The 24,582-nt window shown below is 37.5% G+C and overlaps 1 protein-coding gene across 1 annotated transcript; it reads right to left on the reverse strand.

Moving 5' to 3' along the window:
* Nucleotides 1–835: 835 nt before the first annotated feature.
* rab40b (RAB40B, member RAS oncogene family) lies at nucleotides 836–22,895 on the reverse strand. Its single transcript, XM_065262566.2, has 6 exons — nucleotides 22,298–22,895; nucleotides 8,497–8,557; nucleotides 7,851–7,911; nucleotides 5,298–5,375; nucleotides 4,793–5,015; nucleotides 836–1,778 (listed from the first exon to the last, which is right to left on the reverse strand). The coding sequence occupies exons 1-6, from the start codon at nucleotides 22,461–22,463 to the stop codon at nucleotides 1,507–1,509; spliced, it is 861 nt and encodes a 286-aa protein (XP_065118638.1). The 5' UTR covers nucleotides 22,464–22,895; the 3' UTR covers nucleotides 836–1,506.
* Between the last annotated feature and the right edge of the window lie 1,687 nt (nucleotides 22,896–24,582).

The following is a 24,582-nucleotide window of genomic DNA, read 5'->3' on the forward strand; positions in this document are numbered from 1 at the left end:
CAGCCTTCAGATTAGGGACTTTAAGCAACAGCCTCTGGTGGAACGGCAACGGCATTATGGCGTTGTATTGCGCATGCGCGAATTTAACTGCTACTTTGCGACGTTCTACTGTAACGGTCTACAACGGGAGAACAGCTGATTTGCCGTAGTCGCTACAACGTGAGAGATTATGTAAATAAATATTATGTTTTATGGCATATGACATTGTAATTGCATCAGTTTATGATTTTACCACAAGTCTTTTATATAATATGTGTTCAAATGTTTTTAATTTAAGCTAATTTTAAAGATTTTTAAGTATTCAACATTTTCAGTATTAGGTTTTTAGACTTATTTACATCATTCAATAGTAAAAACTCTTCTTCTGACAAAAGATTGTCATTTAATGCCAAAAGCAATCCTTATCTTGCTTTTTTACATGACATATTTATGTATCTTAATAAATGAATTAATACCGCGTTGCGCTGTCCTGTTTACGGTTGCTTAGTGATTTTTACGTTCTTGGCTACGGCGGTCTGACAGCTTACTTCCGGTCGCCGTAGCCGTTCCATTCCCAGCTGTTGCTTAAAGTCCCTATTGACACAGGAACGTTAGCTCCGTGTAATTTTTAATACACATTAGCTATGGAACAAAAATAATCTACTTGTTATATATTTAGATTGTTATTAGAAATAAACTACTCTAAAATGCCGTTTGTTTACTGCTGAAAGCGTCCACGTTCACAAAGTAAATTTCTAAGCAACTAGCAGTCCAACAAAAGCTTTATAAATTCAAGACCAAAGACAAATACTGCCCCCAAGCGGTTATAATTGTTGATATGAACAACATCACCACATGGTTTAATCATTCGTTTATTTTTTAAACCTGATATGATAGCATGTTAGAATAGAAAGTTGTGTTTGCTTGCACTTTAAATCTGATACATTAGTGTTGTGTTCAATGCATTAATCTCCCATGTCTTTGGTGTGTTTCCCATAAACGTACAATATTGGCCACTAATCAAGTGTATCACAATAATTAGTAATTGTAACAATGTAGTATCAAACGAAACAGATTATATACACAATACAAAGAGCTGTGTGTGTCAACCATGACTTTTTCCTCATAGCCCCTGAAAAGTGTAGGCAAATTAAGCTGGTATTATTATCAGTAAGGTCCATTTTGAAAGTGTACTGTCACTTTCTGTTTCTGCAGTTGGCTTGGTCCAGGTTCAGTAGCAAAAGAGTTCTCCACAAAAAAATCCAGTACCATCAAGTTTCAATACATTTACAAGACAAAAGAACTTGTACATATATTTAAACAATGTAGAGCATTACAAAGTCTTGGCAACACTTATAAACAGATCTTCACTTTTACAACTTCACTTTTATGTACTGACATAGTGAAGTTTGGTCAATCACTTAATAGATCAGTAGATAGACCTTCTTATTTATTATAAGACTGTGGTGGTGGGTTTGAACTCCTTGTATACATTGCATTTTAAGTGTGTATTGTAACTGCACTAAACTATGAAATCTTGCAGCTTGTCTGTGTACAGTTCTGGGATGGGCTCAGCGGTGGATAGATGACTTTGGATTTTTTCGTTCCGTTCCTCTTTTTAGCACTGCTGGCTATGACGGAGTAGGAACGACCGTGCATCATCCTGGCATTGAGACCGTTGGCCATGGAGAAGGACTTTAGGTGGCTTTTTAAGGCAACAGGAAGGGGAAGCTTGTCCACGAGGTGCACTGGAGTGCAGGACACGATAGAACGACAGCACAGGTCCTGCAGACTCAACACTGCACAGAATGAAAATAACAGGTGATGAAATTTTTTTAGCTCATATCTGACCTATCTATAACTGCCAACCCGCTGCTAGGTATACAATGTAGATTTATACTGCATGCAACATATCTAAACCTGAATTAAAAGAAAATCCTAAATTTTGCATGATGGTAACCTATCTGTCACTATATGGGAACCATCAGGGCCATCATTGGGGTGCAATTTTGGACTCTATTAATTCTAGTGTGGCCCTGAGAACAGATATAGCAGTCTATGTGCAGTATTTTGATGGATGCAGTCATCCAACGCAAACAACTTGTTTTATCATAATGGTTGACCTTTATATATCTACAGTCTATACAAACACATCATGCTTCTATTCAAACATCATACTGTAACCTTAGTAAATGTTTTCCTCTTGCTTAACCTTCTTCCTACAAGCACTTTTCCGACATAAAGCCAAGCTATGATTATTGAAAGCTAAGCTGTGGGCGGCAGGCCATTACATTGATATTTGAACACTGGGTGTCTCTGCTTTTAACAGTATAGTCTCAAAGCTTTGGATTTTTCAGGTCTTTTAGCATTCTTTGGGTTTATACGTAATAGCAGCACTGGTCTGAAGGAAGAAAAACGCTCGTTTGCTGTTTTATATGCGGTCATTCTCAGAAATGGCTAAGCTGAAGGTCTACTTTAACCTATGAGAGTGTTTTCTGATACATCATCTAAAGTCAAAAGGCACTCGTGGTAAAACATGTTTCATTCCTTGCTAACCTCAGCAACATGAGATGATGACAAGTGAAGTGAAACAGGACACTGATTATATTGCGGCATGTGCAAGTTTAGCGAACAAGTTATTTATTGACATTTCTATAATGAATCTGCTTTAATCTGATTCATATTATGACTGTGCAAATGTCTAGGCATAACAAATGTATAATTTATATGCCTTACAAACAGAGTTCAGAGTCAAACACCATTACTTTCATAACTTTCCCAGTTCTTTGTGATAACTGAATATGGATCTTCATTTTTTTTTTTACTCAAAAAAGCTATATAATATACAGTACTGTGCAAAAGTCTTAGGCCACCACCACCACCAGACTTGTTGTTTTAGAAGTGTTAATGTCCATCCATGTTTCTTTTTCAATCTATTTTTTAAAATACAAACAGAAAATACAGGAAATGTACAAAAAAAGTATTCAGGACTTAATGTCTTCTTTAGGCATCATCTGTGTTTAGTGTGACCTCTCTTGGCACGAAACACATCTTAAGCGTTTTTAAGCAGAATGAAGTAAAAAGACTAATTAAAAAAAAAAATTAAAACAGTCCTTTCAGAAAAACGTTTTTTTTTTTTTGTGATTATTGCGGGGAAAAATCTAGGGATGCACCGATACCGATACTGGTATATATATATATATATATATATACATGAACAGATTCATGTATAATTTTAAGAAAAAAAATGTATATATTAAGTATTTATATTTATATATAATATAAATTATACATAAATATACAAATGTATATACACATGTAAACATTTTTAAAACATATACATGCATGTGTGTACATTTATTTATACAAATTTATTATACACAGTTCACACACATATGATGTAAACAAAAACTTTTATTCTGCTAACGATTAATCACGATTAATTGTTAACATCCCTAAATGAAAGTACTGGTACTCGTATTCCAAAAAAGTGGTATCGGTGCACCCCCACAAAAATCCTTGATCTTGCAAGGATCTTGTTTTCTTAAAAAATGAGATGGAATATGCAGGATATTTATGCAATTTTATGCGTTGACATTGCGGGAACTTGCAAAAATTGCGGGGACTTAAAAAAAAAAATTTTTTGCAGCTTTGGCACCTTTTCAATGATGTTCACGTCACATAATCAAGTCACTTTATAAATGTTCCCATGGCAACAGGGGACATGGCTGCGCTTGTGTGAAATAAATGCAACATTTTTCAACTTTCTACTAAGATATATGTTGTGTTTTCCACGAAAATGCAGGGATTATGATATCATGCATATTTTGCACATGGAAATCTGCAATTTATGCTGCAAAAGTGCGGCGTATTTGAAAAAAATGCGGCCCCGCATAAATATGCGGACTATGGCTATGACTTTTATTCATTGAATCATGCGAACGCATAATCGCATTTTTCTAGAGGGACTTTTAGAAATTAGGATTTATTTTTATTCATGTTTAAGAGATCCTGCAATTGCTCAAGTGGAAGGGGAGATTACCCTAAAAACTAGACACACAGTTTACATTTTTATACAGTTTTTAATACTATATACGCATTTCTTGTATTTTCTGGATGTATTATATTAAAGAGACTGAGAAACAATTATATATGATCACTATTACATTGCAAAAACAACCAATCTAATTCTGGCATGGTGGCCTAAGACTTTTGCACATTACTGTATGTATAAATGCTAAGTTCCAGACCTAGAAATCGCAATAAAGTATGTAAAAGATAATGTATAGGCAGCCGGTTATAATCGCGAAATAAGCTCCTTCAGTGTGATTAGGACCCGTTACAAAGCGAAATGTGTTGTATTACACTGAAGGGGCTTATTTCCTGATTACAACCGGCTGCCTGTACATTATCCTGCTCATTTACCTCATAAGTAAGGTAGGACGCACATCAAATATTGATAAAAAATATTTTATTTGCTTATTTTTAATGAATGTAGACCTTCCGCGAGGAAAACTCGTTTACTTTCGGTTTTAAGATAAGACAAAACGTTCAAATGTCACAAACACACCATTTGATTGAATCATTTGTAAATATAATGTCATATGTGTTATTAAAAGACAAATATTTTTATGTAATACTAAACTACCTGTCAAAAAGATTTGCAGCATTCAGGTTACATTGTGTTATTAATTTTGAGCGGTTATTATCTGAGAAAAACTGCAAATGTCGCGACTGGCCAATCAGAATCAAGCATTCCAACGAGCCATGTAATAAGAATAAATAATGTATGTATTTTGTCTGAAGTTGGTACCTTTATTGGGTCTCCAAAGTCGTTCCATACCATGCCTCATGAGTACAATCCGAGCCAATTCAGTGAAGGACTCCGTGATGTTGAAGTTACAAAGAGGGCTGACTTCAAAGAACGTGACCCCCAGTCGCTCTGCAAAAGCTTGGGCGTGCTCTGTGGTCACCTGCCGCTTATAGGCCAGGTGAAGCCTGTTCCCCACCAAGATCTTGGGAACACCTGGTGCATGCTGGGTACAGAGCAGTATGTCAGTGGTTTTAAAAGAGCTTCCTGATATGTTTCATATTTGTATCAACTGCTTTAATACACTATTTTTAGACTGTGCCCTGCACATCATCAGCCCCCCACTATCTACACAGATTAGTTACTAATCCCTTGTTATAATTGTTAAATTAATACATGATAATATCTGTTGTTATTATCAATTAGCAAAGCTAAGTGAAACATTTTATTTTCTGATTTAAGATGATACGCATCTATTCTAGCAAAACATTTTATTGACTGATTTTACCTCATCAATCTCTTTAATCCATCTGTCAATGCCATCAAAGGACCACCGGTTTGTGATGTCATATACAAGGATAACACCCTGTAAGAAACACAAGTTACATCTTACAGACAATGCACAACATACCTACAGAAAATGCACATTTTGATTAAAATAAATAAATAAAAGTGTTTGTTTAGATCAACTGGCAGAGCATGATGCTACCAATTTATAGGTCCTAGGTTTGATTCCCAGGGAACACACTTATCTGATATCTATAAATCTGTACTAAATCTGTGATTTTGGATGAAAGTGTCTGCCAAATGTAGAAATATTAGTGCTGGGCAAAGATTAATCGTGATTAATTGCATACAAAATAAAAGTGATTTTTGGCATAATATACAGTATGTGTGTGTGCTGTCTGTAATTATTATGTATATATAAATACACACACATTCGTGTATACATTTAAGAAACATTTACATGTGTATGTGTATGTATATATATGTATATATATATATATATATATATATATATATATATATATATATATATATATATATATATATATATATATATATATATACACACACACACACACACACACACACACACACACACACACACACACACACACACACTTTTTTTTATTATTATTATTTTTTTTATATATTCTATATAAATAAAAAAGCAGTTGCTTCAATGCATTTATGGGTGTGGTCCTGGTCAAGACAATCTCCTAAACTCCAAACTGAATGTCAAAATGGGAAAGAAAGGTGATTTAAGCAATTTTGAGCATGGCATGGTTGTTGGTGCTAGACGGGCCGGTCTGAGTATTTCACAATCTGATCAGTTACTGGGATTTTCACGCACAACCATTTCTAGGGTTTACAAAGAATGGTGTGAAAAGGAAAAAACATCCAGTATCCGGCAGTCCTGTGGGCGAAAATTCCTTGTTGATGCTAGAGGTCAGACGAGACTGATTCAAGCTGATAGAAGAGCAACTTTGACTGAAATAACCACTCGTTACAACCGAGGTATGCAGCAAAGCATTTGTGAAGCCACAACACGCACAACCTTGAGGCGGATGGGCTACAACAGCAGAAGACCCCACCAGGTACCACTCATCTACACTACAAATAGGAAAAAGAGGCAACAATTTGCACGAGCTCACCAAAATTGGACAGTTGAAGACTGGAAAAATGTTGCCTGGTCTGATGAGTCTCAATTTCTGTTGAGCCATTCAGATGGTAGAGTCAGAATTTGGCATAAACAGAATGAGAACATGGATCCATCATGCCTTGTTACCACTGTGCCGGCTGCTGGTGTAATGGTGTGGGGGATGTTTTCTTGGCACACTTTAGGCCCCTTAGTGCCAAATGGGCATCGTTTAAATGCCACGGCCTACCTGAGGATTGTTTCTGACCATGCCCATCCCTTTATAACCACCATGTACCCATCCTCTGATGGCTACTTCCAGCAGGATAATGCACCATGTCTCAAAGCTCGAATCATTTCAAATTGGTTTCTTGAACATGACAATGAGTTCACTGTACTAAAATGGTCCCCACAGTCACCAGATCTCAACCCAATAGAGCATCTGTGGGATGTGGTGGAACAGGGGCTTCGTGCCCTAGATGTGCATCCCACAAATCTCCATCAACTGCAAGATGCTATCCTATCAATATGGGCCAACATGTCTAAAGAATGCTTTCAGCACCTTGTTGAATCAATGCCATGTAGGGAAGTTCTGAAGGCGAAAGGGGGTCAAACACAGTATTAGTATGGTGTTCCTAATAAGCCTTTAGGTGAGTGTATTATGCAAAAAAATCACTTTTATTTTGTGTGCAATTAATCGGAATTAATCTTTGCCCAGCACTAAAATATATGAAGAAAATAGACCAAATTGACTTATTGAGATGTGACTAAAAAGCTTATGATGTCCTTTACTTTGACTGGTACTGTAGTTGTGAGGATATCAATGTTTGCCAGAACAAGGAAACGTCATATCAACAATACCATCCCAGTCTGATTTATAGCATTCCACACTTTCAACAGGAACTGCTGATCTCTGGGTGGAGTGTTTAAAAACACTGTCCAGGAACGCTGGGATTTCAGAAATATTTAAAGCCCATTTCCTAAAGTCTCTTTTCATCCAATATATATTCATTAAAAGTCAACCCAAAAATTATTTTGTCATCATTTACTTGTTGTTCTAAACCTGTATGAGTTACATACAAATAAGTTACTTTGATAAATGATGGTAAACACACATTGGATGGTAGCCAATAACTTAAAGGATTAGTTCACTCAAAAATGAAAATTCTGTTATGATTTACTCACCCTCATGTTGCTACAAACCTGTATATATTTTTTTGTTTTGTACTGATGAACACAAATATTTTTTATATCTGACATCCATAGTAGGAAAAAAGAATACCATGGAAGTCTATGGGGCTTCTGATCGGTTTGGTGTGAGTAAGATGATGTTTGGGTAAACTATCCTTTTAAATTACAAATTACCTTAAAAATTAAAGAAAATGCTATAGTATAATTTATAATTTAGTGTTGTTGTACCTGTGCCCCTCTGGAATAAGATCGGAAAATAGTGCAGAATCTGCCTTGTCCTGAGGTGTCCCTGCAAAGACAAAACACACAGAGCGTCCACGTCACAAAGATCACATTCAGCTTACTTCTGTTCCTCAGATCATCTGTAGCTATTGTCTGTCCTTGTGCCTGGTGACATTAGGAGCTATCTGTGGTTTGTACCAGGGCACCAGACTTTGAGTAGGAGCAGTGAAATGAATCATTCACAATCCAGGGCTGAGCGCAGCACCACGACGTGCCAGTCATGTTGCGACAGGCAGGACTGAAGAATCACAAACACACTCTGAAATGCATAGTCCATCGATACCATTGGGTAATTGAATCCAGACTCCACCACAGTCCACTTAAAATACGGCACAATTTATAAACAACTTTTAGGCACGGCTAGTGGAGTTGACTTGGCTGGATATTTCATTGGGGGTTTGTTGTGGACCGCTATAATTAACATACCCAGACATTTGGCATGTTCATTTTTTGCAAACCAACAGAGGCTTTTTAAGATCTGTGTGTACACGAGCATGATGGAATGGAAAGGTTGACTCTGTTTACGCTTGTTTTAAATGATATTTAGACACAGAGTAAAAATCTATTAAAACTACGATGTTATGCTACTCACCAAAGCTGGAGCTTGACTCTGCGTCCATCAAGCAATATTGTAGTTGTCTTGTAGTCGATTCCTACAGATAAAGAAAAAATAATTAAATTACAACTGTTATTTATATACTCAATAGACTGTTCGAAATGTCTAAGACTTAGCAAAAAGGCAGGGAATGGCACATGTTAATTGCTTATCAGCATTTCTTCTTATAATAGGGTTGCATAATTTGCTCTCACAATGCGACCAAGGGTGTTGCGAAGAGTTAAAAAGTCTCAAAAAAGCCCATCCATATGTCTCTATGACATTATAGTCCCTATATAAGGCTCAGATCCCTTTAACAATGTATGTCTATAAGATGTTTTCAACCATTTTTTCATCCAGCATGGGCATACTGAGTAAAGTGTTCAAGTGAAATACTTATATGGCATTTACACCACACGCAGAAGAGGCGGCAAGCGTGAGTAATTAACATGTTAACTGTGGGTTCACACCAGACGCGAGTTCATCGATTTGCACGAGTAGATTAAGGCTACGTTTACATGGAAACGATCTGAAAAGAAACCGCAAAAGTGGTGTTGCGTTATCACTTTTTATTCCGCGTTTATACGAGCATTTTGAGGGGGAAATCTGTGTGCATATGGTGACGCAAAAGTGTGTGATATTCAATGTAGTATGCACTCCAGGCGGCTTGGTGGCAATGTGAAGCACTGACACACAACAACACCAAGTCCGTGAGCCTGCGTACAACCTTCTTCCTGGTTCTCCCATCTCATTCAAAGCCGTCTGGTTTGCCTCCGACGAATTGGCGCATCAACAGTTTCACTGAGGTAATTAATGTGCCTTCTCTGATCAGTAATACTTGCTGTGAATAATTCGTACAACTGCTGGAAAGACTTGTATATTTATCAGAGCTGCTATGGCAACTTGAAGGTCCGACGTATGGAAATAATCTGACATGTTTGTTGTTATTTTCCTGAACTGGCGCATGCCTGTGACGTAAACGTGTGCGCGACGAGAGCCACCGTGAGCAGACTTTTGCGTTTTTACTCTTTAGACGAGAACGCGACAGTAGATCGTTTTTAAGATTTCCACTCTGAAGGGTGGTTTCACTTTTTTGCGTTTTTAAGCCCCCAAAACGCCGTCGTCGTGTAAACGAAAGGCACATCCGATAAAATATTTTTACGTTTTTAACCTCGAGCGTTCTCGTGTAAACAGGCCCTAAGTCAATCAGACGCGTCTTTGCATGGGGCGATGCAAATGACGCGATATGGGCAGCGCGTTTGCAGCAAAAACATGCTATTTCTGCCTCAAACGCGTTTTCGCCCAAGTTGAAAATATTCAACTCAGGCAAATAATTTGCATGACATGAAGTTAAATCCCGCGAGTTATCTAGAGCGAGGAATGCGATGCCCGCGTTTGGTGTGTACGTAGCATTAGTCAATGCAAAGACCGAACCAATCAGGAGCTTGCTCTAGTAGTGACATGATTACAGAGAGCGAGCGGAGTTGCCGAAGCCCCTCCCATGACACGAATTTCCGCGTCAATGACTAGAATTTCACGCGCAAATGAAACGAGTAATCTCAAATGCTCAAGCGTCCAACTACGTGCGAATAACGCATTTTTGCTGCCTCTACTGCGACTGGTGTGAACGTACAGTTATGCTACAAAACACACCAAACGCGAAGCAACGCGTTCCCCACTCTAGACTACTCGTGGGATTTAACTTCGTGTCATGTGAATTTTTCGCATTTTTTGAATATTTCAACTTGCGCGAAGACGCGTTTGAGGCGAATAGCGGGTGTTTTCGCGGCAATCACGCCGCCCCATTCGTGTCAGATTAATAATATAGATAAGAAAAAATACAAATAAAATACAGCTTTACATTCAATTGATCTTGATTATTCGTTGCTAGTCATTCATTTCTGATGTCCCTCTTTAGATTTACATTTAAACCCTTTTATTTTGAGCTATACATTTAAGCAATTTTATCAGTATGTGTGTTCCGGGAGTTTTGAACCCACAACGTTTGCACTGCTAACACAATGCTCTACCATGTGAACTGATAGTTTACACCCAGTTTACTTTTTGATTGTGCATTTGCATAAAGGCAACTATACAGTTTATCAAAGTTGCCCTAAGACAAGAACACGTATTGGGTATTGGTTTTAAGACAACTTTTGTGAAAGGGTTTGATTCACTTCAAATGTAAACTAGTGTATATTTAAGTAAGGTCTGTCTGTATGATCCTGACACTTGAGGAGGATGCCTGAAATTGGAATGCTTTAGGGTCACCTCTGTTGGGGTCCTGGATTTACTTCTTCTTGGGAATTACAGAACCCATCACACATTCCACTGTGATGAGACTGAAATCCAACACTGAGAAAATATACGTGGAACAACTGGGAGATTCCATTGAGGTGACCTAACATAGACTTAAAAAAGTAAGACCATTGCTGCGTCCCAATTCGCCCAGTTATACTTTAACCTTTAAAGAATGTACTGTTTTTATTACGAGATTTTGCACCACATTTTAGTGCACAGCAAAGGAGTGTATTACTAGGACATGCTCATTTGTAACAGAAGTGAACATTGTTGCCTAAGAAAAAATCCTTAAATTATTTCTATTATTTCATATGCAATGTTTCCGACATTGTTTACTTTATTAATTCATTAATAATATTGACCATGCATGGATCTGCACTTTCACAAAACAGATACTAATTTCAACATAGTATGAGTTGGGACATACTGTGCTAATTCTTTTTTCAAAACTTGCTATTTGGGACAAAGATTGTACGCAAATTTGGATACAGGGCATTATTGTCACAAAAGAATAAAACCAATTTAACTTATCCTATTTCAACTGAGGTAACTAGATATATGCACCAATTGATGGGTTTAACCATCATGTTGTTTGAAAGACCCTGATGTTCTTTTATTATCCCTAAAACATTATTACATTAACATTAAAGTATGGATATTCCATTCATTTATACCTGGAGGGGAAGGTGAACTCAAATATATTTTAAAGGGGACATAGAATGAAAAACCATTTTTACCTTGTCTTTGTTGAATAATGGTAGTCTACCCGCATTCACAAACATACAAAAAGTGCTAGACATGCTAAACATCTCAGTCTCATAGAAATTCCTCTTTTAGAAATGTCAGCCAGAAAACAGCCCAATCTGAAAAACTGATGCTTATGACATCACAGGCATCTAACTGCCCTTCCACTTTAAAATAATTGGCTACATTTTTTGAGTGGCAGCAAAGTCAGCCAATCAGTAATGATATTGCAAGTTAAGCCAGTAGGGGGAGCCAAATAGGTGCAAAACCACTTGTTTACAATCGCCCACCCTAATAGAGCTATCTGAGAGAGGTTTTTAGGAAGCTTCTAAGGTATTACAGACCCAAACAAAAACGTTTTTGTCTACATGTCACATCACAGAACAAGGATAAATACCCCGCTCAACCATTCTATGTCACCTTTAAATCATTGGGGCCTCTAAGACTCTAGGACATAATTTTATATAATTTATAATCACATTACATTAAATATCATTACATTGTAAGGTGAATTCTGTTCAGTTGTGACACTGTCATTCCAATATCTATGCAATAAATATTTTCAAATGTTTTTATTTTTATTTAGTTGGATTATTTACATTGTTCATGTAGCTCATCTGATAGAGCTCATCCCCAGTGCAAAAAGCACTGTAAGTAAAGCCCGATTACTTTAGATTAGTCACTTCAGATTAAAGCATCTCGCAAAAGCATGAACGTAAATGTGCACTGACAAATATTTTCAATTCCCTATTACTATATTTTTTCTTCATAAAAATGTTTGTCTGTAGGATGCAGTCTTCCTGTTTGTGTGGGCAAGTTCTGATTCATCCTGACAGATTTTTTCACACTAACTCTTTCAGTCTCACCACACAATTATCCAACTCTGCACCTCTCCTCACCTCCCTCACAACAACCAGCAGAAAGCCGTAGACCTTCTCTGATGGTATAACACAAACATCACATCAACAGAAATAAGAAGATGAGGAGGAATCTTCGGTGGGCAATTTTGTTGAAAATCTGGAGTTCAGAGAGAAACGGTTATGATACCACAAAATGTTTAGTATAAAAATTCCTGATTCGTCAAGCCCCTATCATATGACTATTAATTTACCGAAAGATGACAATGACCACATAAACAATAACATGGAGACAAAACTGCAGGCTTTGCAGAGGTTCAGCTGTTCAAATGCTCTTTTAAAAGTCGTCATGACATAGAAATGATATACTTTAACTCTAGGGCTGCAACTAACGATTATTTTAATAATCGATTAATCTGTCGATTATTTGTTCGATTAATCGATGAATCGGATAAAAAACAAAAAAAACAAGAAAAGCATTCATTTACAACCCCTTATTCAAAACAGAACTAAAATCTTTAGAAATTGCACAAACATGTTGCTCCTTGAACACACCTGAGCTGTTACAATAATAATAAAATAAAATAAAAATGGACCAACACAAAAAAATACACATGCATGCTTTACATCTGCCAAATATATAGACTTTTTATGATGCATTTCCCATCAAGAAGCCTCTCTTGATGGGATCAAAAAGATAGTATATGAGTACACTCTCAGAAATAAAAGTACAAAAGTTGTCACTGGACAGTACCCTTTCAAAAAGGTACACCTTTGTACCCAAAAAGTGCATAGTACTTCAAAAGTGCATATTGGCAGTTCAAAGATACATATTTGTACCTAAATGGCACATATTAGGACCTTTTATAAAGGGTACTGCCCCAGTGACAGCTTTGTACCTTATATTTGACTTTATGTGTTTTCTCTGATCGGATAGCTATCTCATTTGTTAAAACTGTTCCATTTACATTTGGCAACATAAATGCGTATTGTGAAAACGGAAAATGCGTCTTCTACTCCTGCGCAAAATGCAAATACACCATTCATTACTTCGCCTTAAAAAATGTAAGACGATGTTTATTGCACTTAAGGTATGTTGTACTGTATGTTGGGCCGGGCACGCGTGTCTCCTTGATCGGCATGAGCTGGAGCGCGCAGTACAGAACAGCTGGAGAGTGACGGCGCGATGATTTAACATACAGGTCCATGACGGTAAAAAGCGTTCATACAACTCTCTCTCAACGTTTTATTTCTTTGTGTAATATCATTGGAGTTTTTTATTCGTTCTAGAAACTTTTTTAACTTGTTGTCGTCGCTCCATAAAGCATAAGCGTGTCGTCTTTGTTTGTTTACCTCTTTGCCGGCTATAACTTCCAGGTGACGCGCTTACGTTTTGAAGGAGTAAAACACTGACATGTGGTTTTCCTCTACCTTTGCTGTGTTTTTATCTTTTCTCCGCTGCCCTGTCTTTTCTCCGCCCTGTCAATGAGGCGCCGAACTCTGCAAGCAACAGTGCGCAAGAGAGACCGACGCTCCGTCCCAAACCGCATACTTCCATACTATATAGTAGGCGAAAAGCACTACTTCTCATACTCTTTGCCTACTATATAGTATGAAATTAGGCGGTTTGGGACGCAGTGCGAGTGTGTTCACTCCGCTCCGCGCTTAACTGAAGTTTTTCCTTTTTTTTTTATTAAACGTCTCTGCGTCACGCGACACAACGAATCGATTATGAAATTCGTTGCCAACACTTTTAGTAATCGATTTTTATCGATTTAATCGATTCGTTGTTGCAGCCCTATTTAACTCTTTCCCCCCAGTGTGTTTTTTTTAAGTTGCCAGCCAGCACCAGCATTTTTTATGATTTTCACAAAAGTTTAATGCCTTATAGAAAATTTTCTTCTTTAACTCTTTCCCCGCCAACGTTTTTAAAAAAAGTTGCCAGCCAGCGGCAGCATTTTTCATGATTTTCACAAAATTTTAATGCCTTCTAGAAAATGTTCTTCTTTAAATATATAAACAAACGATATAACAAATGAATGAACAGACCCTCTGCTTTCAAACAAAATAACCCGTTTCATCCTACCTTCATTAGTTCTCTTTTTATCACCTCTCAAAAATGGGTAGCTTTCTTCAAAAACACCAAATTTTGAGCAAAAAGCTGAGATAATTCCATTTTTGTGAAGGACTTTTGATAGAGATCAGATGCAGAGCGATCTTTAAAACATACACGGAGTTCTTTCTCTTTCACAAGAGGCCCTACTTCCGGGTTGTATAAGTTGCGGTGGATAATAGCGGTATTGCAGAAAGCCGGAAATTCTCATCATTGGCAGGGAAGCGTTTTCTCTTAATTGACGAGTTATCTCGTCAATGGCGGGGAAAGAGTTAATATAAACATTTCAAATTAAAGAACAGACTGTCTGCTTTCCAAAAAAAACTTTTAACACCTCTAAAATATGGGTAGGTTTCTTCAAAAATACAAAATTTTGAGCAAAAAGCTCAGATAATTCTACTTTTGTGAAGGACTTTTGATAGAGATCAGATTCAGAGCGATCCTCAAAACATACACAGAGTTTAAACTGTTTGCCCTAAGGGACTACTTCCGAGTTGGCATGGAAGCGTTTTCTCTAAATTGACGAGTTAACTTGTCAATGGCAGGGAAAGAGTTAACTTAAATTTTTTTTTAATTTTTTACAAATTACTTATCTGTCAGCTTCATTATTTTTCAAAAATGCAAATCACCTCTCCTCCTCAAAACAATCTCTTTTTACTTCCAGTCACGAGGAATAGCATCAAATCAGTTCTCACTGGACGAATTCAAGTCCCGCCCTACCTTTTTTCTAATTTCAGAAGCCGTTTCACGCAGACATACGATGGGGAAAATAAGACAATCACAATTGTCTACTAAAAAGTTATCATTACCAAAACAATATTTTCAACTTTTATCTGGAGAGAAAAAATAAGAACTGCTTATGTGGCTGCCATCTTAAATGTCACAGTCAATAATGTCCCTTTCAACAAATAATAAAAAGAAAAATGTTAGTTACTTGAGGGCTTAAACAATGATTGAATATTGTTGTGAAGGGTGAGAACATTTGTCTTGGACACATTTATATTCCTTATTATTGTCTCTACATTTACCAATGATCACCAAATACCACATGTTTCTTTACTGTAAATGTTTATAGTATAACAGTGAAGCTTTTTATTTTTTAATTATAAATATTTCCATGTCAAAGAACCCAAATCCAGTCATGGACACGTTGCAGTAAGGAGAATTTTCCCATTAAATGTGGAAAAAACAACAAAATTGGTTTGTATGATGTCATTTGAAATCATGTGCAAAATAGTACGTGAAGAGATGTTTGTAACTGTATGCTTCTTATTTTGATACTCTTACTTTGCATTTACTTTTTTATCAAAATGTTTCATGACACCTCATAAGTCTAATTTCGCGAGAATCGCCCGTATGTTTGTGACACAACTGTCTAATGATAGGCCGGCCGATATATCGTGCAGATTTTTGCGAGTTTTATGTGTAGGCTATCAGCATTGGCCAATACGTGGCTGCTGTGTTCGCCGATTTTTTCCAGCATTTTTACAGACAGAGTGCTGGAAGCCCAAGCGATTGCAGGTCATGTGATTAGAAACAACCAACAGCTCGGCCCAACAGCTAATCATAGCTGTACAAAGCGTGTTTTTATTTCTCATCTCTATATATATTTGTACACTGTAAAAAAAATCCGTAAAAAAACGGTAAATCTCTGGCAGCAAAGTTGCCAGAGAAATTCCGTCAAATTACGGTAAAAAAAAGTTTTTCAAAATTACATACAAAAACCGTAAAAATACAGAGAATATTTTACAGTCCTAATTCATTAAATTACAGAATACTGTTAATAATTGTTATAAAACTGTAGAAAAACAGATAAATTATGTGAAAATACATGAAATACAACTACTTTTCAGGTCAATCCCTGTAAATATACGGCTTTTATTAGTTATTTTATTAAATTGCTCTGTATTTACACAGTAATATTATTTTAAAATACAGTTTATCTTTGTAAAATAACTAAAAAAACACCTGTATAAAAACGTATTAAGTATGTGAAAATACATAGTAGTAAAGTGCTAGAAATCAATATCATTTGCTGATAGTTCCTCGTCATTGTGGAGAGTGCAGTTCATGGTTCCATAGCACCCTCACCTGTTTTTACTATTTGTTGAATATAGGTTTTAAGTTCAATAAATGTTACTTTTTTAAATTAAGACTTGTAACATTTGGCATCATCGTGTCATTTTTATCATGTAAATTGAGTGAGCCAAAGCAGTATCGGTTCCAAATATCAGCTCAAGAAAATCGGCAGCCTGTATCGGTCATCGGCTAAGGCTGATGAAACAAAAATCTGCATGCCATGGGCACTAAAAAATCCATATAGGTCAATTCCTACCACTGCCCTCTATTGCGCTGGCTATAACACGAGCTTCGTTTTTATTTCATTATTCCTACTTGCGCACGGCTGCCTACATGCGCACGATGCAAGCATAATTGGAGCCATAAGCTTGTACAAGATCCCCAGTGTTTTTAAATGGTCATGTTTTATGCGTTTTAGTAGTGAAACGCCAGTATAGTTGAGGATCGTTTTCATTTAAACACTGCGTTAAACCTCGACTATAGATTTAACTATACTGGCGTTTCACGACTGAAGATGCATGAAACATAACCATTCAAAAACACTGGGCATCGTGTTCACTATTGTAAACGTAGACTAGTGGCTTGTAGTGATGTTGTCTGTATGTAACCTTAAAGAAAGTCTCAAACCAGAATGAACATCGGCCTTATTCAGGGTGGACAGCGTATTAAATTTAGTGTAAATCAAATTGAGTCAATAAGGTAAAGCATTACAGTCACACAGATGTTGTGCACAGGTGATGTGTTATTGTGCAAGACAGCTCAACCCATTAAACACTTCAATCCCTTATAGCCGTGTAGATTAATGCAAAATGAGATACGACGTCTACCCTAATTAAAGTCTGGAGGCGTTACATAACCAACATACTGAGCAAACCTCCAGCATTTGTTATTTATAAGACGGTGAAATAAATGATTCAGTGGCAGAGAACTGCCTCTGATTTTTCTCGTAGCACGACCGCAACGAGGAACAGCTGCAACGCTTCAATTGTCACAGTTCTCTTAAGAACAAACATAGTCAACGCTCCCCTCTCACCATTCAAACAAACAAGCGACTTGAGAGGTTCATGCAAGTGTTTAGATAAACATCAGAATGTTCCATCCGTTTATCGCCAGCAAACCTTGGCTGCATCCTCATTCCCTTCAGCAGTTTTGCGCTCGGTGCCTGGGAGAGAGCATAGTTACGTAAGAGCTTTGGCCACTAGTAATAATTTCTATAAACAGAGTCTTCTGCTGGCAAGGTTGTTAGTCAAGAGCTCTCCCTTCGTAATCAGAATGGAGTTTATTGACCATGAACATTTCGGCTTATAAGGAATTTAACTTGGTGTGTTGCTCCCAAGGTTACAATGCAAAATAAACACGCAGGTTATAGAATACGAATGCATTTAAAGGATATGATGTAGAAAATGTACATCTACCCAATGTTTTCCTCCACCATGAAACTAAGCTGATGCTGTTTTATTAATTGTGTGCATACCAAATCTCTTAGTATCTGTTTTCTAAGCATTAATATCCTGGCAGAGCTGTTTACTGGCCCTCAGGGGCCAATATTTTAGCTGGAGAGGACAGCCATGGCCGAATGTTTAGAGAATGACACAAATTTTAGTTTTTACAAAGTCTGCTGCTTCAGTGTTTTAGATCTTTTAGTCAGATGTCACTATGGTATGCTGAAGTATAATTATTACAAGCATTGCATAAGTGTCAAAGGCTTTTTTTGACAATTACATTAAAGGGGACATGTCATAATAATTTTTTAAGATGTCAAATAAATCTTTGGTGTCCCCAGAGCACATATGTGAAGTTTTAGCTCAAAATACTATATAGATAATTTATTATAGCATGTTAAAATTGCCACTTTGTAGGTGTGAGCAAAAGTGTGCTGTTTTGGGTGTGTCCTTTAAAATGCATATGAGCGGATGAAGTGCAAACACTGATCGCAAAGATTGTGGTTTGATGCAATTAAAACTCAATTGTGCTGTGAATTATTCTCTCTCTCTCTCTCTCTTTCTCTCTGCATTAAATGGCAGTGCTGTGGTTGGATAGTGCAGATTAAGGGGCGATTATTATAATAAGAGCTCCTTATGACATCATAAGGAGAGCCAAATTTCAATTACTTAAAGCAACACCAAAGAGTTTTTTTACCTTAAAATAACGTTTCCAAAAAAGTTTCATATTCGCTTTGCAGCCCTCTATTGGCCAAAACCGCACTAAAGAAGTTTCCAACCGTCTAGTGGTCCTGTAGTTCGAGTGAAAACTACAAAAACTTGCTTTACGGCAGACCTACAATCCAATCAGAGCCAGCTATGCTGCAGTATTTACGATAGTGGTAATGAACAATTACGCTTCTAACCTGTAGGGGGAGCAAAGAGCAATAAGTCTTTAGTGTTGCTTTAATTTTTCACGGGCTTGTAGAGAATGGTTTACCAAAACCAAGTTACTTGGTTGATCTTTTTCCCATTTTCTAGGTTGATAGAAGCACTGGGAACCCAATTATAGCACTTAAACATCGAAAAAGTCAGATTTTCATGCCATGGCTTCTTTAAGTTTATGCAGAGACAGTATTTGCAGTGCTGAGACTTCTGCTATTCACCCTGACATGCTGTTTATCAACTTCTGGGCCACAACCTGACTGATGGCAGCTCATTCTTGCACAATGCTTGAAGTTTTGAATTTGTGGGCTTTTGTTTGCCCACCACCCTTTTGAGGATTGACCACAAGTTCTCAATGGGATTAAGATCTGGGGACTCTTCTGACCATGGACCCAAAATTTCAATGTTTCGTTCTCTGATCAACTTAATTACACTTTTGCATTATTTGCAATTATGGCCCCATCGTGCTGGAAAAGGCATTGTTCATCACCAAACTGTTTTTGGATGGTTGGGAGAAGTTGCTTTCGGAGGATGTTTATTTATTCACGGCTGATTCGGCTGTGGGATCAGGACACCACCAGTGCAGAGCTTGCTCAGGAACAGTGAAGCAAAGGTTTTTGGAGGATGGCCTGGTGTCAAGAAGGGCAGCAAAGAAGCCACCTCTCTTCAGGAAAAACATTAGGGACAAACCGATAAACTGCTGAGGACTGGGGTAAAGTCATTTTCTTTGATGAATCCCCTTTCCGATTGTTTGGAAAACAACTTGTACGGAGAAGAAAAGGTGAGCGCTACCATCAGTCCAGTGTCATGCCAACAGTAAAACATCCTGAGACCATCCATATGTGGGCTTCTCAGCCAAAGAAGTAACCTCACTAACTCACAACCATAAATAAGTATGATAACTGATAACTCGTTCACACTGTCAGTCCAAATCCGATATTGCAATCAAATCACATTTAGAACGTGTTAACGCCCAAAAACTGCATGAAATCCATTTTTTTCTAATCCGTTTCAAATCGTCACGTAAACGCAACCCCAGCGCAGACTTTAGAACAGTCCATTTCTGACAAAATTACAGGGGTATTTGGGAAAGTCCATGTATTTGGGAATATAGTTTCTACAAGATTGTCGTGCCAGCACGACGCCATTGCCCTAGAAACAGTGAAGATAATCCGGAACATGGCAGAATGCTACAAAATGCACAGATCGGATCTGAACAGTTGTGACCCGCAATAGAGACAGTGAGTCAAATCAAATATGCACTAAAATCGGATTTGGACTGACAGTGTGAGCAAGGTTTAAGTGGCTCGGGGAACCATGGCCATGGCCAGGAAACTTCCCAGACCTTCACTAACTTCAAGAGGCGCATGGACAAACAAAACCCTACAAATTCTGACAAGCTCCCAGCTTTGATTATGCAAGTATAGGCTGCCTTCAGTCAGGATGTGGCCCAGAAGTTGATTGACAGCATGCCAGGAGGTCAACACTGCATATATTTACACTGTGCATAAATTTAATGTAATTGTCAATAAAAGCCTTTGACACTTATGAAATGCTTGTAATTTTGTAATAACATCTGACAAAAGATAAAAAAAACTAAAGCAGCAGACTTTGTGAAAATGAATGAAAATTACTTGGCCACAGCTGTATGTAAATTAATGAAGTATGAAGTCATTTTATAGGCCTGCAGTGGGGAATTAATTAACTCTTGTGCTGTTGTGTTCACCTTGTCTGCACAAATCAGGGTTCCCACACCTTAGTTAACTTCAAATTCAAGGACCTTTCAAGGACTTTCCAGGTCCAATACCCTCGAATTCAAGGACTAATGTGGGGGACACATTTCACGTGAGAGCAAAGTTACATCGTGTTACCTTTTAAGATACATTGTTACATTTCCCTTTCAAGGGAACTCGCGCTGCGTCACCGCAGTGACACTTTGGGGACGCCGACTAGGGTAAGTGCGTCTTAATGTGTATATCAAATTCAACCAATGGTGAGGCTTGACGACAAAGACAGGTTGACGCGGGAGCCAGGAAGTATATCGCTATCTGAATTATTGCCAAAGATGGCGTTACAGGGATGCAGGAAGTATGGCAAGGGAGACGCAGCACCTCGTTCCCTTCTCAGAAAACAACAGTTACATACGTAACCAGAGACGTTTTCATGTGTCAAATACAACTATGCAAAAAAGCATTTTGGTATGAATCAACATTTGCATACAGAAGATACAAGCATTTAAAGCAATAGTTTAGCACGTGTGCTTAAAAAGTCTAAAATTTGAATGATATTATCCTACACTACAAAGAGGAATAATGAGATTTTTTACCCAGAAAACTTCTTGCATAAAATAGATTCAAGCATTTTTAATGACCTGTATCTATATATGTATATTTTCAAAAACTCCCCAGGGCCTTGAATTGTTTCCCCCCAGATTCACACACTTTTATGGATTTCAAGGACCCGTGGGAACCCTTAGAAATTTTGTACACAGACACCATTAATATCAAAGTGTTGTAAAAAGCTAAACTAAAAAGAAGGGCATACGTATTATGACATAAAAAAGACCGTGCCCCCTCTAAACATTATTTAAAGTCATTCTGCATCAATATTTTTGACTGTGCCTGTAACCTGTTGCCCATTTTCTAAAAGTAGATGGCATTTCTTCCTCAGGTCAGCTGCTTGGTTAAATGAGGGTACACAAGTGTGCAAGCCACCCAGACCTCAGTCAGCCCCAAATATAACTGAAATCTGTCAATTTACATGCTCGTAACAGTTTATATCAATAAGGGTTACTTGTACCAGTCTAATCTCTAGTAAGCTGTTATAAATATTGACATTGGCCTTTTGACAATTAAAAAAAAACTACATAGACAGTTTGTCCTGTTGAACATGTTGGAAAAAGCTATTAGATTTGTGTTGACCTGTAATAGCATATGAAAAGTTAAAGTTAATAAATGATAATTGAATAAATAAAAAACAAACAAAACATATTTTGTGTTTTTTAGTTTAGTTATATTATACCAGATGATTGCATGTGACACATAAAGACTTATAGTTGTAAACACATAAAATATGTTGGGGTTAGCTGTGAAATCCCAAAGGTGTTCCCTAACAGCAGATCTGTCTCTTGGGCAGTATTACTTTTTCCAAAACAAGGAGTACTGTTGGTTACAGATACTTACTGTTGTAAGCTGAGCAATAAATAAAAGCTCAATAGTGAACTGATGTTGATGTTTATGATGTTGCTGTAATAATGATTATATGTGAAATCATCTATGCATCAGTTTAGATCAAACCCAAATGCACACAGCAACTTTTGTACAGTGATGATAACTTACCCATATTATATCCATAAGGTGATTCACTGGACCCATCCTGTAAACTGGCCAGTATTTCTCCTTTCCCCACATCACTGTCTCCAACCAGCAGGAATTTCAGAAGGAAATCATAAGCTTTTGCTGGACTGCTCCTGTGGTTCATTTTCATATCAGCCCGATGACCCATTCTGGTACATCATGCAAATGTTTATCGATGGACTTGTGTTAGAAATCTCAGCCCACCAGTGCTACCAAACACTACACCTTATTCAAAAACAAATCTGTTTATACTTAACAGAGCTTTCCTGCGTTTAATATCTAACGTCCAGTACATCAGTAAAGCTGTCCTATTGTTCAAAAGATCCTGGTTGTGGATCCACTGATGCTGTTGCGTCACATTAGAAGATACATAAAGGGACGTTAACAGTATGGCAAAATAACGTCCTATAATTCGCAGTTTGCAAAAGAGCAAGATAAATTTTAACGTTAACGTACTCCTCATAAAACTCCTGTCACTGTCAAGGTTTCGTTCATCTTCCCTTACGAGCAAACAAACTCCATTGAGCTCTTCTACCACGATCACTCTCTTCTATCTGTCTCAACATTTTCGTCCTCAGAAATTCTCGGATTGGTTCCCGGATTGAGTTGCTAGGGCAACTTTGCTATTTTATTCGATATCAAGCGTGTCCGTCAGGTCCCGTAACCGCCCATTTTGTGTTGGAGAGGGTGTGGCCAATCCCTGTTTTGATACCATAAGAACTGATTCCACATCAGCGTTCGTATGCTTGTTCGTTTAGATAGTTTGGAGCAGTTGGTCGTTCAACTGATTCGGTGTCAGTTGTGACTCTAGCGCGCACCAAGCGCGTGCTCGGGTTTGTTGTTTGCCGCGGCACGAAGAATGACGTAGTGCGAAATGACGTAATAACTATTAGTGTAGTTTCTAATCAGAAATCAAGGTGGTAAGTTCTCAATGTAGAAATACAGTAGCTCGCTCTCTCTCGCAGTTTTTAAAGCGACTTACAAATGAAAGAGCATTAAACTTTTTCTCTAAATTACTTTACAAGCCCGCGAGGGGACATGGTGGTGGATAATATTTGGGATGAGAGGGAATTTTTTTTTATAGCTTTTGCGTTCCCCCGAGAAGCTTTTTGCGTTCTCTCGCAAAACTTTTGCGTTCCCCCGAGAAACTTTGCGTTATCTCGCAAAACTTTTGCGTTCCCCCGAGAAACCTTTTGCGTTCCCCCGAGAAACTTTTTGCGTTCCCCCGAGAAACTTTTTGCGTTCGCTCGCAAAAAGAGCCTATGTTTCGACCCACAGCGCTTCACAGCGTCACCTGAGACAGTTCACAAGGTAATGGCATCATTGATGCCAGCTGTTTGTAGATATGATATATAACTACTGTTATTAAAGAATTATACCGTATTTCTTTGTATTTAAGTCCAAGTTCAAAATAACACTCTATAAACCGCTCCATTGTGAATGCATTGAGCTGTCTGAACCGGGGACGGGAGATAAAGTGTTTATCTGAACTAAAAACATGACCTGTTTCACAATGGAGCGGTTTAAAGAGTGTTATTTTGAACTTGGACTTAAATACAAAGAAATACAATATCATATTTAATAACAGTAGTTATAACAGCGGACATCAATGATGCCATATGGTGTAGTGCTGGGAACACTTAGCTATACGGAGTACCCTTATTAGATGGCACGGGGTAGCCTATATCATATCCACCTCTAAATGTGAAATATTAAATATTAATATAATTTCTATAATGATCTTAATGCTGAGGAGTCAAGCAACATAAGTTAAGTGACAATACTAGACCATTTTGGAGTGAACTAAGGCTATGCAAGACTAGCCACTTACACTGTTTATTTTGAACTTGGACTTAAATACAAAGAAATACCGTATAATACTTTTTCTCGCGAAAAGTTTCTCAGGGGGACGCAAAAGGTTTCTCGGGGGAACGCAAAAGTTTTGCGAGAGAACGCAAAGTTTCTCGGGGGAACGCAAAAGTTTTGCGAGAGAACGCAAAAAGCTTCTCGGGGGAACGCAAAAGCTATAAAAAAAAATTCCCTCTTATCCCAAATATTATCCACCACCATGTCCCCTCGCGGGCTCCGTAATATATCAATATGATAGACTGTGAAAACCAGTTTTTTCACCCTTGACATGTTTCTTTTCCCGATCATATATTGCGATAGAGTATTTATAAATTGTATATTTATGATGCTTTCGTTCAAAGAATTACAGTATATCACAGTTTTAAAAATATAATAACGTAAAGTTATTATAATACTGT

Source organism: Paramisgurnus dabryanus, chromosome 1 (genome assembly GCF_030506205.2).
Source record: "Paramisgurnus dabryanus chromosome 1, PD_genome_1.1, whole genome shotgun sequence".
NCBI classification, from domain to species: domain Eukaryota; kingdom Metazoa; phylum Chordata; class Actinopteri; order Cypriniformes; family Cobitidae; genus Paramisgurnus; species Paramisgurnus dabryanus.